We start from the raw sequence: 17,131 nt of genomic DNA on the forward strand, positions 1-17,131 counted from the left end.
ATATATATATACACACACACAGTTTATATATGTGTTTGTTTGCCCTCCCCACTGCTTGACAATCAGTGTTTACATCCCCATAATAAAGAAGTTCAGTAAAAGAGACTGACAGAATAATAATAGGCTTTAAAAAAATGGGTATTAGGGTCAATTGACTAAGAATTATTTGAGATGCTCCAGCATGACCACAGTCTAATGACTGAAACAAGCAAAAGATAAAACTCCAAACACAAACCAATGTGAAAGTTTCGTTTTCTAGAAACATTGGAGCAAACAAATCTTAAGCACAACCTGGAATAAAAGTAGAACGAAATAATTCAGGTGTGAAATTTCAGAATGTTCTGGAATAGAGACATGTTGGCCATAACTAGAAATGCTGAATAGATGCTTCATATAATTATCTTCCACAGTATTTTTTCTGGTTTTATGTTTATCATCATCATCATCATTTAACATCCGTTTTCCATGCTAGCATGGGTCGGACGGTTCAACTGGGGTCTGGGAAGCCAGAAGGCTGTGCCAGACCCAGTCTGATCTGGCAGTGTTTCTACAGCTGGATGCTCTTCCTAACGCCAACCACTCCGAGAGTGTAGTGGGTGCTTTTTATGTGCACAGGTGCCAGACGAGGCTGGCAACGGCCACAATCGAATGGTGCTTTTTACGTGCCACCGGCACGGAGGCCAGTCGGGGCGGCACTGGCAATGGCCATGTTTCAATGGTTCTATTACGTGCCACTGACACTGGTATCACAGCTCATCATCATTTAACATCTGTTGTCCTTGTTGGCTTAGATTGGACAGTTTGACTGGGCTGGCACGCTGGAAGGCTACACCAGACTCCAGTCTGATTTGGCATGGTTTTCTACAGCTGGATGCCCTTCCTAAAGCCAACCACTCCGAGAGTGTATTTGGTACCTTTACGTGCCATTTGCATGACACCGGGGTGCGTTTATGTGTCACTGGCACAGGTGCCAATTTGTGTGACATTGATATCTGCTATGAGTGCAATTTTGTTCGGCTTGATAGGTCCTCTTCTCAAGCACAACATAATGCCAAAGGTATTGGTCATTGCCTCTGTAAGGCCCCATGCTCAAAAGGAACTCAGTCACTTTATCTCTCTGAGGCCCAACACTCAAAAGGAACTCAACCACTTTGCTTCTGTCAGGCCCAACACTCAAGAGGAACTCAGCCACTTCTAATTTCAAATTCCACAGAGGATGACTTTACCTTTCATCCTCTTGGGCCTGATAAAATAAGTACCAGTTGAGTATTGGGGTTAATATAACTGACTTACCCACCTCACCCAAAATTGCTGGCCTTGTACCAAAATTTGAAATCAATATTTGAATGATATTAATTGAAGGCAGCAAACTGGCAGAGGCATGTTGGACAAAATGCTCAGTGGCATTTCTTCTGGCTTTGTATTCTGAGTTCAAATTCTGCTAAGGTTGATTTTACCTTCTACCCTTTCAGGTTTGATAAAATAAATACCAGTCAGTTACACTGATTTACCCATCAACATCATCATCACCACCACCACCATCACCATCACCATTTAATGTCTGTTGTCCATGTGGCATGGGTTGGACAGTTTGACTAGGGCTGGTAAGCCGGAAGGCTGTACCAGACTCCAGTTTGATTTGGCATGGTTTCTATGGCTGGATGCCCTTTCTAATGCCAACCACTTTGAGAATGTAATAGTTGCTTTTATGTGCCACCAGCACAGGTGCCATTTGTGGGCCACAGGTATCTGCCACAAGTGTGATTTTGGTGGGCTTGATGGGTCTTCTCAAGCACAACATAATACCAAAGATCTCAATTATTGCCTCTGTGAGGCCGAACACTTGGAAGGTGCCTTTTACATGCCACCAGCATGGGTGCAGTTACATGACACCAGCATCAGCCACAACTACAATTTCACTTGGCTTGACAGGCCTTCTCAAGCGCAATGTATCGCCAAAGATCTCAGTCACTAGTCATTGCCTCTGTGAGGCCCAAAGTTCACCACCTCATCCCATGTCTTCCTGGGTCTACCTCTACTACAGGTTCCCTCCACAGTTAGAGGTCAACACTTCTTCACACAGCTGTCCTGCTCCAAAATTAGAAACCAAGATTACTATCATCATTTGTTTTTGTAACTCGAAACAATAAATGATGAGGAACAACAAAAGACAGAATTAAATGATATAATGAATAAAAAGAGATATAATTACCAGTGACAGATCCAAGTCGAGCTGCCAGGAGTTGTAATATCAAACCCATGAATGTTGACCAAAACAACATCCATAATAACTATGAAAAATCAAAAAGAGAAACGAAAATAGAAAATCAACAGAAGTTTACAATGTTGTCACATCTAAATACTTAGTGAAAACCTCAAATCGGTGTTACTATGTGATCCTCTATATGAGTAGTCATGTACCTCCTCTGCAGCAAGAAACCTGTTCTGTTCCGTTCCGGCCCTTTTCTCTCTTACTTTAATCTTCTCTACTCCTCATCTCCTAACATGAAGTTGCCCACCTCAGGGCTTAAGGTCCTGCAAGTAGTTGGCATTAGGAAAGGCATCTAGCTATAAAAACCACACTGTAACAAGAAGGAAATTGGAAAGACGATACCACATTGGTTAGGATAATGTGTATGTAAGAAGGTTTCAGATATAAGTGTATTTTTTTTATAGCTAGATGCCTTTCCTAATGCCAACTACTTTACAATATTTACTGGGGTCTTATTTTCATGTCACCATGAAGCTTGCAGGATCATAAGCCCTGAGGTGGGCAACTTCATGTTAGGAGACGAGGAGTAGAGGAGATTAAAGTAAGAGAGAAAAGGGCCGGAACAGAACAGGTTTCTTGCTGCAGAGGAGGTACATGACTACTCATATAGAGGATCACATAGTAACACCAATTTGAGGTTTTCACTAAGTTTTTGGATGTGACAACATTGTAAAATGTATACATGGATGTACTATTAAATATCAGAAGACAATGGGTTTTTTCTGCAAATGAACATCACAATTTATTCCATGGTCACACATAAAGCAGTAGGCATATCAGAGATAAGTGTTTAAGGCAACAGGGTGTAGCAAGACATGAGTAAATTTCTTAATAAAATCAAGGTAGTTAGATTCAGTACTTGGCTGCAAATCTAAAAAATCCAATGAGTTTTGAAGTGGTTGTGAGGTGAGGTAGAAATTCCATAGTTGTATGAACGGTGTTAATTTAACAATGTTTTGTCATCTGGACAAAGAACTGATGTGTTTACATCTTGATGACTTCTCAGAAACTGATTATTGCCTTTCAAAACTTGTGCTTCACTGCTAGGTCATATATATCCTTCCATGGCCAGCAGTGATTGGATGTTTTGGGCATAGCACAGTGTACTATGCCACCACAACAAAATAGTGCTAACTTGTTTTGCTACTATACAATTAACAGACAGTAGAGCCTATTGGATCCTATCAAACAATCCAGCCTATTGCCAGCAGAGAACATAAATATTAGATGATGATGATGAACTTAGTCAAACAAGGATCTTTCAGCCAGAAGCATGATTTGTAGGTTTTAAGTTAGTTTGACAATATTATACACAAACAATTCGACAGCTGTTACATCATCATCATTTATAGTCTGTTTTTCATGCTGGCATGGGTTGGGCGATTTGACTGAGGACTAGCAAGCCAGGAGGATGCACCAAGCTCCAGTTTGATCTGGAAATATTCCTACAGCTGGATGCCTTTCCTAATGCCAACCACTCCAAGAATGTAGTGGATGCTTTTTACATGCCACTGGCATGGGGGCCAGTCAGGCAGCACTGGCATTGGCCACATTCAGATGGTGCTTTTTACATGCTACTAGCACAGGAGCAAGTTGGGGCAGGGGTTGCTGGCATTGACCATGTTTGGATAGTGCTTTTTACATTCCACAGGCATGGGGAGTCACATTTTAATCAATTTCACTGAAACTTCCTTTTTTTTTTGCAGTTCTATATGTAAAAGATGAGGAATTATGTACATTATTTACATTTCACGGATAATTGTCCTCATCTCGTTTGCTGTTTACACAACGTTTCACCTGATATACCCTCCAGCCTTCATCAGGTGTCTTGGGGAAATTTTGAACCTGAGTTCTCAATCCTAAGGTATTTTTTTATGTTATTATTATTATTATTCATGTCACTGCCTAGAATCAAACTCAGAATCTTGGGGTTAGTAGCCCGTGCTCTTAACGACTATGCTGTATGGCCAGCAGTAATCTGAATAATAATAATAATATTAACATCGAAAAATACCTTAGGAATGAGAACCGAGGTTCAAAATTTCCCCAAGACACCTGATGAAGGCTGGAGGGTATATCAGCTGAAATGTTGTGTTAACAACAAACAAGATGAGGACAAATATCCACCAAACATAAATAATGTTCTTTTTTTTTCCATAGCAGGAAGTATTATTTGATTTGCTTTACCATGAAATAGTTTAACATATGACCTCATTTTGAATCTTACAAATTCACTTCATTTACATTACTAATGTATTTAAGAAAGCCATAAATTCTTCAACAGTGATTTTCTTTGATGTATTCTGACAGAAAAACTAATTATTCCACTTGCTTAATACTCATTAGGATTGACTTCTGCTTGAATATCATTTAGAATTCTATCAAAAATATTTTTTACAGAATACTTTCTACCAGAAATTTATGTAAGATATATTCTTATCGAAGCTATGTTTTGCTTGCTGGTTTTTTTTTATTTATTTATATATATATATATATATATATATATATATATATATATATATATATATAAATAGGATTAGGAGTGGCTGTGTGGTAAGTAGCTTGGTTATGAACCACATGGTTCTGGGTTCAGTCCCACTGCGTGGCACCTTGGGTAAGTGTCTTCTACTATAGTCTTGAGCCAACCAAAGCTCTTGTGAGTGGAACTGGTAGATAGAAACTGAAAGAAGCTAGTTGTCATCATCATCATTTAACGTCCATTTTCCATACTGGTATGGGTTGGACGGTTTGACTGAGGACTGGTGAGCTAGATGGCTGTACCACCTCCAATCTGATTTGGCACATGTTTTCTACAGCTGGATGCCCTTCCTAATGCCAACAACTCTGAGAGTGTAGTGGGTGCTTTACCGTGCTACTGGCATGAAGGCCAGTCAAGCAGTAGTGGCAACAGCCATGCTCAAATGGTGTATTTTATGTACCACCTGCACAGGAGCCAGTCCAGTGGCACTGGCAACAACCTCGCTCACATGTTATTTTTCACGTGCCGGTAAGGCGATGCTGGTAAAGATCATGCTCGAATGGTGCTTTTTTACATGCCACCGGCAAGGGACACAGTCAGCAACCCTGGCAACAATTGGGCTTGGATGGTGCTTTAACATTCTACTAGCACGGGTGACAGTCACGCAGTGCTGTCATCGGCCACATCAGCGAATTTGATTTCACTTGCCTCAACAGGTCATTGCAAGCAAATTTTAGTATCCAACAAAAGAAAGGTACACACAAGTGAGCTGGTTACACAGCTGGCTTAGGTCACGGGTTATGGTCTCATTTGGGTTGCCGGGTCTTCTCCAGCACACACATATACATATATGCAAACTTTAGGTTAGTTAAAATATGTTTGTGATGTATTTCGTCTTCTAAAGGCAAATTTACTGCAGTTACCATGGAGAAAAAATTCTCTTTTATGGTAAAAAAGGTCATATCTGTCCAGTGATGTACCCTGTCAGATTCCTAGATTGTTTCTAGCTCTTTAGGTATTATCAATGGAAAATACTGAAGAGAGATAACTCTGGGCAGATTTTGAAGTCATAGCTTTAACTTATAACACAATCAACAATACTGATTCAGTTGCGCTATTAGACAACCAAGTCAGAAGAAATTCAGCAGTATCAGTGCCAAACAGTGTTTAGGAATTGGAGAGCTTTATAAATATATATCATCATCATCATCAACATCTGTTTTCCATGCTGGCATGGGTTGGACAGTTTGACTGAGGTCTGGGAAGCCAGGAGGCAGCACCATACTCCAATCTAATCTGGCAGTGTTTCTACAGCTGGATGTCCTTCCTAACGCTAATCACTCTGAGAGTATAGTGGGTGCTTTTTACATGCCACCGGCACAGGGGCCACTGGGGGCTGGCAACGACCACATTTGGATGATGCTTTTACATGCCACTAGAACGGGGAGCCAGACAGGCGCTGCTGGCATCAGCCATAACTACAATTTCCATTCGATAATGCATCCTCAGTATTTTGAAGAGCCTGAAACCATTGTATATATATATATATTATATATATATATATATATATATATATATATGTATGTATATATGTATGTATGTATGCATGTGTGTGTGTGTATGTGTTTGCCCATCACCACTGCTAGACAACCAATGTTAGTTTGTTTACATCCCTGTAACTTAGCAGTTCAGCAAAAGAGAGCCAATAGAACAAATATGAGGCTTAAAAGAAATGCATTGGGGTTAATTCCTTTGACTAAAACCTCTTCAAGGTAATGCCCTGGTTTGGCCACAGTCTACTGACTAAAACAAGTAAAAGAGAGGAGGTTCCAAAGTTTGGGTCAGCAACTTTAGAACCAAGAACAAGAAACATTTTTGTTATTTACGCACATAAAACCATAACATTTTTTTGTGCTAATTTCATTTTAATTTTTTTATTTTTCATTTCACACATGGAATATGAAATTATTTCTTACCTTATATTTAACAATGACTCCTGTCTGAAGGTCAGATTCTATATTACCTGGATCCAAGTAAGCAATACTCATCAGAAAACCTGGACCTGTAAAAGCCCATAGTTTTCGGAAGCTAAACCTTCTTGGCTGGAAATAAAACATTAAAAGAGAAAAAAATTTAAATTAAAAATACATCAATTTAGATATTTGTATACTGTTATCACCATGAAGATGTCTTCTTGTAAGTGAAGCCTAATTTCCTTATTTAGTTGGTGGAGAAAGGGGCAATGATCATAGCCTACTGTAGACCCTTCCAGATTGTTGAGATCATGGCAGTTGTTGTAATCCTTTAATCCAAGTGTTATCCTTCATAGTCCAGTTCCAGTGACTTGCCTGGACCAATGTAAACCTTCTATGCCAGATGTCCTGATTGAGTGATGACACATGAATGTCTGGCCTGGACTTTAGTCCCATTAGTCTTTCACAAGCTGAAATATCTCATCTGTGCATGCCATGATTACAGATGATAGCAGCAGTTCACTAACTGAACTGGTTGCTCCTGGCCATTGACAGTTTGTTGTCTGTCCAGCCATACAACATCTCATGATATTTGCCATTGATTCAATAAGATTCATTTACAGAAATAGCTCACATCCATTGTGTTGTATCCCATAATTTCAAAATACCCTGACTAGGGTGGTTACATGCCATTTAACCCAATATCTGGGACCCTGACAGGTGCTACCACTCTGGGACAGAGTAGACCTGGGAACAATAGTGCGTGAGAGGTTGTTCTTTGATCTTCAAAATCCTGGAACTCTTGAACCAAGACACCAACTACTGGATGCAGTTTAAAAAATTTGGGGGAAGGAGGCAAAGCCAATTACATTGACCCCAGTTCCTGACTCATATTGACTCTGAAAGGACAAATGGTAGAGTGAAAGTCAGCCTTGGCAAAACAGAGACACTGGTTAACTTGACAGTGTTGTCCTCGAGAAGGTCTGCTTCTTGTTTTATCAAGAATACAAGCAGATGAACAGTTTAGAGGTGGGTTTTCTGCTAGTCTATGCAATATACATTTAATTGCAGGTGTGGCTGTGTCGTAAAAAGCTTGCTTCCCTACCACATGGTTCTGGGTTCAGTCCCACTGCATGGCACCTTGGGCGAGTGTCTTCTACTATAGCCTTGGGCTGACCAAAGCCTTGTGAGTGGATTTGGTAGATGGAAACTGAAAGAAGCCCATTGTGTGTGTGTGTGTGTGTGTGTATGTGTTTGTGTGTCTGTGTTTGTTCTCTCACCATCACTTGACAACCAATGTTGGTGTGTTTATGTCCCCGTAACTTAGTGATTTGGCAAAAGAGACCAATAGAATAAGTACTAGGCTTACAAAGAATAAGTCCTGGGGTTAATTTGTTTAACTAAAGGCAGTGCTCCAGTCAAATGATTGAAACAAGTAAAAGAATATATATACATATATATAATCTTGTCTTCATATATATCAAATGATTTTGTCCATTTTTTTTTATTATGAAAGACATTTTATTATCAACAACAGATTTTTACAAGAAGAGAATGGAAAAAAAATTCCAAGTATAAAAGATCTCACCCTAACTCTAACCCTAAATCTAAAATAGATTGAAATGCAATAGATCGATACTAGGGTTATAATTATGGGTGACAATTTCATACGACACCGCTACTGAAAATGGGATTTTTTTCTAGTGGTGTCAAATGAAAATGTCACCCATAATTATAACCCTAGTATCGATCTATTGCATTTCAATCTATTTTAGATTTAGGGTTAGAGTTAGAGTTAGGGTTAGGGGTGGGGGAAGGGTATCTTTTTTTCTTCGCAAATGTAAATAAACCCAATCTGTTTCTTAAACGAGGGACATATTCATACAGCACGGAATGTTTTCACCCCAAATGGAGGTCAGCGATTGGTTAAAATTGCCAAAATGCTTGAAATTAAAGTGGAAATATGTTACAACATATAGAATTTTCTCAATAAAGCCAAGAAAAAAATGATGTTTTATAAACACATTCTACCAGTATACGAAGTTTAAAAGTGTTTAGTTAACTAGAAATGTTGTTGACATGTGCCGTTCAAAAGGAAAAGATCCCACGTCTGAATTACCAAGAGTGGATATCTTAACTTAGCTGGGTTGCGTTGTGTGCACATATGAGAGGAATATTAGGTACAAACACACCTACACGGAGTCTTGATATTCAATAGTCAAATATTGTTGGTGTGTGTACTATACCGAACTAGCGAGGGACCTCAATTTAAGTACCTAATTCAACTGATTCTGAATTGTATTTTAATATTAATATAGGTGATGGTGTGGTTGTGTGGTAAGAAACTTGCTTCCCAACCACATGGTACTCAGTTCAATCCCACGAGTGTATTCTACTATAGCGTTGAGCTGACCAAAGCCTCTGGTAAAAAGAAGTGAAAGAAGCCCGTCAAATATGTGCGCGCGCGAGTTTCACCAACGCTTGACAACTAGTATTGGTGCGTTTACATCCCTGTAACTTAGCAAATTGACAAAACAAACTGATATAAGTATAGGGCTTCAAAAAATAAGCGCTGGGGTTGATTCACGTGACAAAAATTCTTCAATGCGGGAGCCCCAGCATGGACACAGTCTAATATATAAAACACACACACAAACTTATATAGATATGTATGTGTGTGTATTGTCCCCCAACACCATTCGACAACCGGTATTGGTTTGTTTAGGTCCCCGGAATTTAGCGGTTCAGCAAAAGCATCCTATAAAATGAGTACGAAACTATTAAAAAATAAGTAGCGGGGTCGATCTGTTCGACTAAACACCTTTCAATGCGGTGCCCCAGGATAGCCGCAGTGCAATGACTGAAAAGAATAAAAAAAAAAAAATTACGATATATATCAAGCTAATCAGACGAACTTTTCGATTTCTGTACATATAAGTAGATAATAAAGTAATGGAAGACTAGTCTCGAAGACGTAGAAAGGTCGCGCATGTTATATGCTTCCGAAAGTAGCATTGATTAAATTCAATTCTTGTAAGTTGAAAAGAGATTGTCTTAAGTTACATGCACGATGCAATGTTTACACTTTGATGGATGTCCAATATCATTTTTATCTTATATATTGTTAACGGGGGTAACGTGGCATCGTTGCGATCTACGAAAAGAAGACTGGAGTTTAACAATTGTTTACTTTCCAGTTTGATGTTATTTTATACTATAACATGTTCATTGTATGAAAGATCGGTGTCTGTTAGAGGACAAGGTTTCGTGCAAGGTAATTATTTTCCGACGGACCGGGGCATGACACGCAGTGCGTCATATATAATTCAATTGTTATATAGAACACACACATATATATATATATAGTACCGGAAAACATTTTCGGGCAAATTTACGCTTGTAAACAAATCCATTATGTAATCAAAAAATGTGACTTAAAACACAACTGAAAGGTTTTATACCGCCTAAATATATTTTTAATTAATAACATTATCGATGTTTATATAATAAGAATAATTCATGTGAAAATGGTATGAAGTGCTTAATTTTCATGTAGACTTGTGATATGTGTTTACTGATTTATTCTATAAAATAAATATAGATCTTTAAGTGGCACTTATACTGCTAGAAATAGTAGCTAAGTTCCAATTAAATTACTGTACTCGTAAAAAGAGAACACGTGAAATAAGGCCTAGATACTTCAATAAAGATGGGATTGTCACGGCTGGAATACGTTCGATGAGGATTAACCTGGGGTTAAAGACTAACAACAATAAATTAGAGAAAACCTCCGTGGTTGTTAGACATGATAGAAATAACAAAATATACCACATCTTCATTAACCAATACGATACTACTATGTCAACGGTACAAATTGGATAACATCACCGAAAGTTGGGATTGTCACGGTTGGAATGATTTTGAGCATAGAGGTAGTTGATCAAGGTTGCCTTACAGTCTAACATCCATTTTATTATGAAATATAAACAATTGTGAGAATTTATTTTATGGAAAGAAGTAAGGACGGTCGTATTTAATACAAAGGCCTGTCATATATAGGTCTTCGTATTTTTTTTAATACGCATTTTTTAATTCGCATTTTTTTTTAGAAAATTTATTATTAGTATTCGTATTTTTTCTTTTTTAAATGAAAAACTTTCAATGACAACGTCTTACATTTTCCATCATATTTATTTACATTTGAAAAAAATAAAGCGACAAGAGAAGATCCAACAACGATTGAAAAAAAAATGTTAATTAACAGCACAAAATAAGGAAAGATTTCCAGACAATGGACATGAATCAGAATAAAAACAGTAATAAACGAGTGAAGAACAAATATGTGCAGTGCGTGTGTTTATTTGGCAAAAAAAAAAAAAGACCATTCTAAAAACAACAATAATTATTTCGGGAAAAAAATCCCCAAAACAAGACAATAATTATTGTTATCTCTTATTGTTTTTATAAAGAAACCAAAATAAATCAACTTACATTAGTATTTATATTTGGATTTACATTTATATTATCCGCTGAAACTCCAGCTTCCACATGGTTTGTTTGGTCATCCGGAGAAGAGCAGTCGTTTTGTTTATCATCGTCATGTTCACCTGTGAAAAGCTTTTCTGTTTGTTCGTCGGCTGAATTTTCTGGCAAAACATCATTAGATGATTGCTGAGTATTATTTCGATGGACTGCTGTCATTAGTACATGTAAAGTGAGAGTTATTTATTTCATCTAAGTAGGCAACACTTGTCCATGTTCAACCAGCCCATAGTATGATCACATGATGACTACACACACATACACACCCATATATACATACATATATCGTCGGTAAAACATAAATCTGGAAAAGAAGCGCATTCTAAGTTATAGAGCAGTATATAATATGGTTCTTTACCTTTTGAACGGCACATGTCACAAGAGGAAAAGATCCTATTATATAAATAAAGTTAGATAAGGCCGGTTTCACATCCATAAAGCGCTTTATATATATATATATATATATATTATATATATATATATTATATATATATATATATATATATATATATTGGGTTGGTGCATAGTTATTGTGGCTTTTTAACAAATTTTATTCAACAAAAACAACAACAATATTTAACAAAAACATCTTTAAATGACAGTCTGACCATCTGCCAAGCAAATGGGAAGCAGTAATTGAAGTAGATAGTGATTATGCTCCGGAATAATCATTTAAAGATGTTTTTGTTACATGTTGTTATTGTTTTTGTTGAATAAAATTTGTTAAAAAAAAAGCCGCAATAATTATGCCCCAACCCAATATATATATCAAGAAAAAAAAGTCGTCAGAATTTTGGAAAAAAATATTTTTATTTCTTCATTATTATCTATATACGCGTCTAAATATTTGTCCTTTCCCTTGTCAGGGGTGAAGTGGAATTTATTTCTGACTATTGATTCATCATTTAAATTTTTATGGCTGGAGAATCCTATAAGTTGGCGGTGGCAGTTGAAGTTTTCAATATCAGATTTCAGTTCAATGAGATGCGAGGTGGGGGTCGGGGCAAACTTTTGAAACCTTTTAATAGGAGATTCATCTCATTCTTGTTGAGGTTCCTATTGACAAATTTATGATCTTTGGGTCTATATGTTGTGTGTGTTCATTAAAATTTTGTGTATTATTGGGTCCAGTGTGTGATTTTGGTATTTTCTTCCTAAAAAAGGAATAGTGTTGCTATGTCTCCATTTTCTGATCTCGGCATTCTGGTTTCCATGTAGGTGGGAGGATGGTTCATATTATTCTACCTGTGGTATTCGAGTACTATTTTTTACCTTGTTTCCCATTTATGTGCTTACTTTTGTGTATGTGTGTGTATATATATATATATATATATATATGTATCATCATGATCATCATCGTTTAACGTCCGCTTTCCATGCTAGCATGGGTTGGACGGTTCAACTGGGGTCTGGCAAGCTCGAAGGCTGCACCAGGCCAGTCAGATCTGGCAGTGTTTCTACAGCTGGATGCCCTTCCTAACGCCAACCACTCCGAGAGTGTAGTGGGTGATTTTATGTGCCACCGACACAGGTGCCAGACGAGGCTGGCAGACGGCCACGCTCGGATGGTGTTTTTATGTGCCACCGACACAGGTGCCAGACGAGGCTGGCAGACGGCCACGCTCGGATGGTGTTTTTATGTGCCACCGACACAGGTGCCAGACGAGGCTGGCGAACGGCCACGCTCGGATGTTGTTTGTTACGTGCCCACAGCACGGAGGCCAGTCGATGCGGTACTGGCTACGGTCACGTTCGGATGGTTTTCTTATGTGCCACCCACAATGATACAAATTCCATTGATGTTCATCTATTTTTATTTGGTTTAATTTGATTTGATTTTGATTTTGATTTTGATTTTCACTTGCCTCAACAGGTCTTCACAAGTGTCACAAGGAGGAAAGTATGCACAGGTGGACTGACTACGTCCCAGGTAGGGGCCACGGGTTATGGCTTCACTAGTCTTGTCGGGTCTTCTCACGCACAGCATACTTCCATAGGTCTCGGCCTCTAGCCATTTCCATGGTGAGACCTAACGTTCGAAGGTCGTGCTTCACCACCTCGTCCCAGGTTTTCCTGGGTCTACCTCTTCCACGGGTTCCCTCAACTGCTAGGGATTGGCACTTTCTCACACACCTATCTTCATCCATTCTCGCCACATGACCATACCAGCGCAATCGTCTCTCTTGCACACCACAACTGATGCTTCTTAGGTACAACATTTCTCTCAAGGTACTAACGCTCTGTCGAGTATGTACACTGACATTAAACATCCATCGGAGCATACTGGCTTCATTCCTCACGAGCTTACGCATGTCCTCAGCAGTCACGGCCCATGTTTCACTGCCATGTAGCATGGCTGTTCGTACACATGCATCATACAGTCTGCCTTTTACTCTGAGCAAGAGGCCTTTAGTCACCAGCAGAGGTAAGAGCTCCTTAAACTTTGCCCAGGCTATTCTTATTCTAGCAGTTACACTTTCAGCGCACCCACCCCCACTACTGACTTGGTCACCTAGATAACGGAAGCTATCAACTACTTCTAGTTTTTCCCCCTGGAAAGTGACGGAAGTTGTTTTCTGCAGATTTTCGGAGGTCAATGCTCCCGAGCATCTGCCACATACAAAAACTATCTTCCCAGTTAGCCTACCTTTGACATTGCTGCACCTCTTATGTGTCCATAGTTTACACTGGGTACATCTTATATATATATAATCCTCATCATCGTTTAACGTCCGTTTTTCACGCTAGCATGGGTTGAACGTTTTGTCTGGGGTCTGGGAAGCCAGGAGGCTGCACCAAGCTCCAGTCTGATCAGACTGTTTCTACATCTGGATGCCCTTCCTAATGCCAACCACAATGTGAGTGTAGTGGGTGCTTTTTATGTGCCACAGGGGCCAGAGGAGGCTTATATATATATATATATATATATATAACCCTAAGATTCCAAGTTCAATTCCAGGTAGTGACCTGAATAATATTAATAAATAATAATACTAAATAAATTCCCTGATGCAGTACTAGGCAGTGGCTCTCATGGCCTCTGATCTTAACTGACTGGAAGTGTTATCATGTACATTGTTTTGTCTTGGTATAAAAGATGGGCTATAGCAAATATTCTGCTCAATACCACAGATTTGCTTGACAGTTGTTTGACCTTAACCAGTTGAGCATGTCCCTTAGTGGCTAATGATATGTGTATCTCTGATCATGAGCAAAAGTAGTGGGGAAGCATCAAAGCCATGTGTTGAGAGGGATTCTTTGGGGTTTGGATAATTCACATTTTGAAACATGGGTGTTTTGTTCAACATCCTTAAACAACCCTTAATCAGGGACCTTTTGAGCGGGATGGGCTACACAACCAGAAGAAAAATTCTAACTGGGTCCCACCTGCAAGGTCATGCACTGTTTATCTTGATATGAGATCACCATGTCGCGCACATATGCTTGTGATGCATGTGCCTGGTGTACCCTTATCAGACGAGTAGTCATGATGGGTATACTGGGCTTCATATATTTTACCCCAGTGTCACTTTGATGGCATGCACTGCTCTCTCACTCAATAATAATAATAATAACAACACAACAACAACAACATTGAAAAATACCTTAGGAATGAGAAACGAAATACTGTTAAGCATTTTGTCTGGTGTGCTAATATTTCTGCCAGCTCATCACCTTTACATCATCTATTATTACATACACAATTATGTATATAATAATCCTTTCTACTATAGCCACAAGGCCCAGAATTTGAGGGGAGGGGTTTATGTAATCATATACATGTGTATATAATTAAAAGCCCAGGCTTGGCTATAGATGCAAGCATGGCTGTGAGGCAAGTTTGCTTCCTAACCACATGGTTCTGAGTTCAGTTCCACAGCATGACACCTTGGGCAAGTATCTTCTACTACAGCCCTGGGCCAATCAAAGCCTTGTGAATGAATTTAGTAGATGGAAACTGAAAGAAGCCCATCATATATACATATATATATCTAGGTAAGTATGTATTGGTATGTATGCATGTATGTATGTATGTATGTATGTATGATGTATGTATGTATGTATGTATGTATGCATGCATGTATGTATGCATGTATATATGCATGTCTGCATGTATGTATATATGTATGTATGTCTGAATGTATGTATGTATCAGGTACGTGCTGTTAGTAATTACTCAGGGTAGGCAGTTGGTGACGTTTATGTAGTAAAACACAAAAAAAAAAAAAGTGAAACATAGGCGTGCGACTGAGGTGGAGGCAGATTTACTTTGCATAAAGAAAACATTGTTGTAGGAATGTACACAGCATGTGTACTACAGCAGTTCTATGCATAGCTTAAACACAGAGACTGAAAAGCAGAGGCGAATTATGCTAACCTAATCAATAAAAAAATAAAATATTTTGCATTTTATCCATAGTAATCAGAGTAACCTTCATAATTTTATTGAATTTGGTGCATAATTTGCCGTAAAAGGAAAATGTTACAATCAATCAATTTTATTCAGGGTAGGCACTGCCTACCTTACCTGCCCAGGCAGCACGTCCCTGGTATGTATGTATGTGTATATGTGAGTGTGTGTATATATTTATGTCTCCTTACCGTGACATGGTGTGATAGCTGTAAAAGAAAGTGACTCTCATACAGGCAATGTCAATCATTTCCAATATTCTGAAAGAACTGGTGTGGGTGCTGGTGTCATGTAAAAAGCACCCAGTACACTCTGTGGAGTCGTTAGCGTTAGGAAGGGCATCCAGCCGTAGAAACTAAAGCAAGACAGACAATGGAACCTGGTGCAGTGCCTGGCCTTACCAGTACCTATCAAGCTATCTAGACCATGCCAGCATGGAAAACAGACATCAGATGATGATGATGATTATGATCATGATCATGATATATCTGTTAATATTTCACTAACACATTGTGATACTGATAATACTGTGTTAAGGCTCAGTATACATGTATTTCAGAAAAAGGCATTTGCTGAAACAGAGCGTAGTAAGAGATTATATAAATGGCAAGTGATCAAGAAATTATGTAATTAATTTCATTACCTTATGACAAAAACAGCTGTAAGTTAATGAAATTCATTATAATAATTTCTTGTTCTTTTGTCATTTATATAATCTCATATGTGTATGTGTGTGTGGAGAGAGAGAGCGAAACAGAGAGAGAAAGAGAGAGAGGGAGAGAGAAAGTGAGAGAGAAAGAGGGAGAGACCTCACTTGGCCCTGCTTGCCTGAGATTTGAAACCAAATCCATTCGCTTGTTGCTTGTCAAGCCAGCAAGAAATCCTTTGCATCTTCGCACCAGATGATTAATGGGGAATGCTTGACCTCCAAAGACTTTTGCTGGTCATGGAAAGGTCAATCCTTTGTTTAAGATTTGACCCACATTCTAGCATAGTCTATATAACAGAAACCATTTCTTTTCTGGATCTTTTTGCTTCATGACCAAGAGCAACACTTCCCTTTGTCCTTCAGATGTCATATGAAGAGAAACTTTTGACCAAAACCAAGAAAGGACCGTGCCACCTTTATCCTTTTTCCCTCTCTTGTCAACACAGTGCAATCTTTACTTTTCCCCTCTCTACTAACACATAGCAGCTTCCACAACCAAACCATTTGTCACTGTCACCGTGATTACTGCTATTTCACTAATCGCTTGTCAGGCAAATAAAAAAATGTAAATAATATTTGTTCCAATAATAAATCCCTGAGTTAGATGTAAACAGTAACAGCATGGAATCGTGACATATATTTGCCACTTAAATGTGACGGACCCATAGGGGACGATGCTGCTGTTGCTTATAGCTCCAGGAAGACATCTTGTCCAGTTGGCTAATGACACACGGTCTGTGTCTGA

At 38.7% G+C, this 17,131-nt stretch overlaps 1 protein-coding gene across 4 annotated transcripts in view; it reads right to left on the reverse strand.

Moving 5' to 3' along the window:
* The window catches only part of LOC115220809 (natural resistance-associated macrophage protein 2), a 76,899-nt gene that overhangs the window by 40,022 nt on the left and 19,746 nt on the right, over window positions 1–17,131 (reverse strand). The window contains exons 1-3 of one of the 4 annotated variants that reach the window (XR_005002664.1): window positions 11,216–11,527; window positions 6,728–6,853; window positions 2,213–2,291 (exon numbers count right to left, since the gene is read on the reverse strand). Coding sequence is in view for 3 of the 4 variants with exons in the window: in XM_029790973.2 (XP_029646833.1) it covers window positions 2,213–2,291; window positions 6,728–6,853; window positions 11,216–11,425 (415 nt within the window). In the remaining variant the exon portion in view is untranslated. Of the gene's footprint in view, window positions 1–2,212; window positions 2,292–6,727; window positions 6,854–10,093; window positions 10,208–11,215; window positions 11,528–17,131 lie in introns of those variants that run through there. The other 3 variants (XM_029790973.2, XM_036510459.1, XM_029790974.2) reach the window with 3 other exon arrangements.

The sequence above is a fragment of the Octopus sinensis genome, linkage group LG17 (genome assembly GCF_006345805.1).
Source record: "Octopus sinensis linkage group LG17, ASM634580v1, whole genome shotgun sequence".
Lineage (NCBI taxonomy): Eukaryota > Metazoa > Mollusca > Cephalopoda > Octopoda > Octopodidae > Octopus > Octopus sinensis.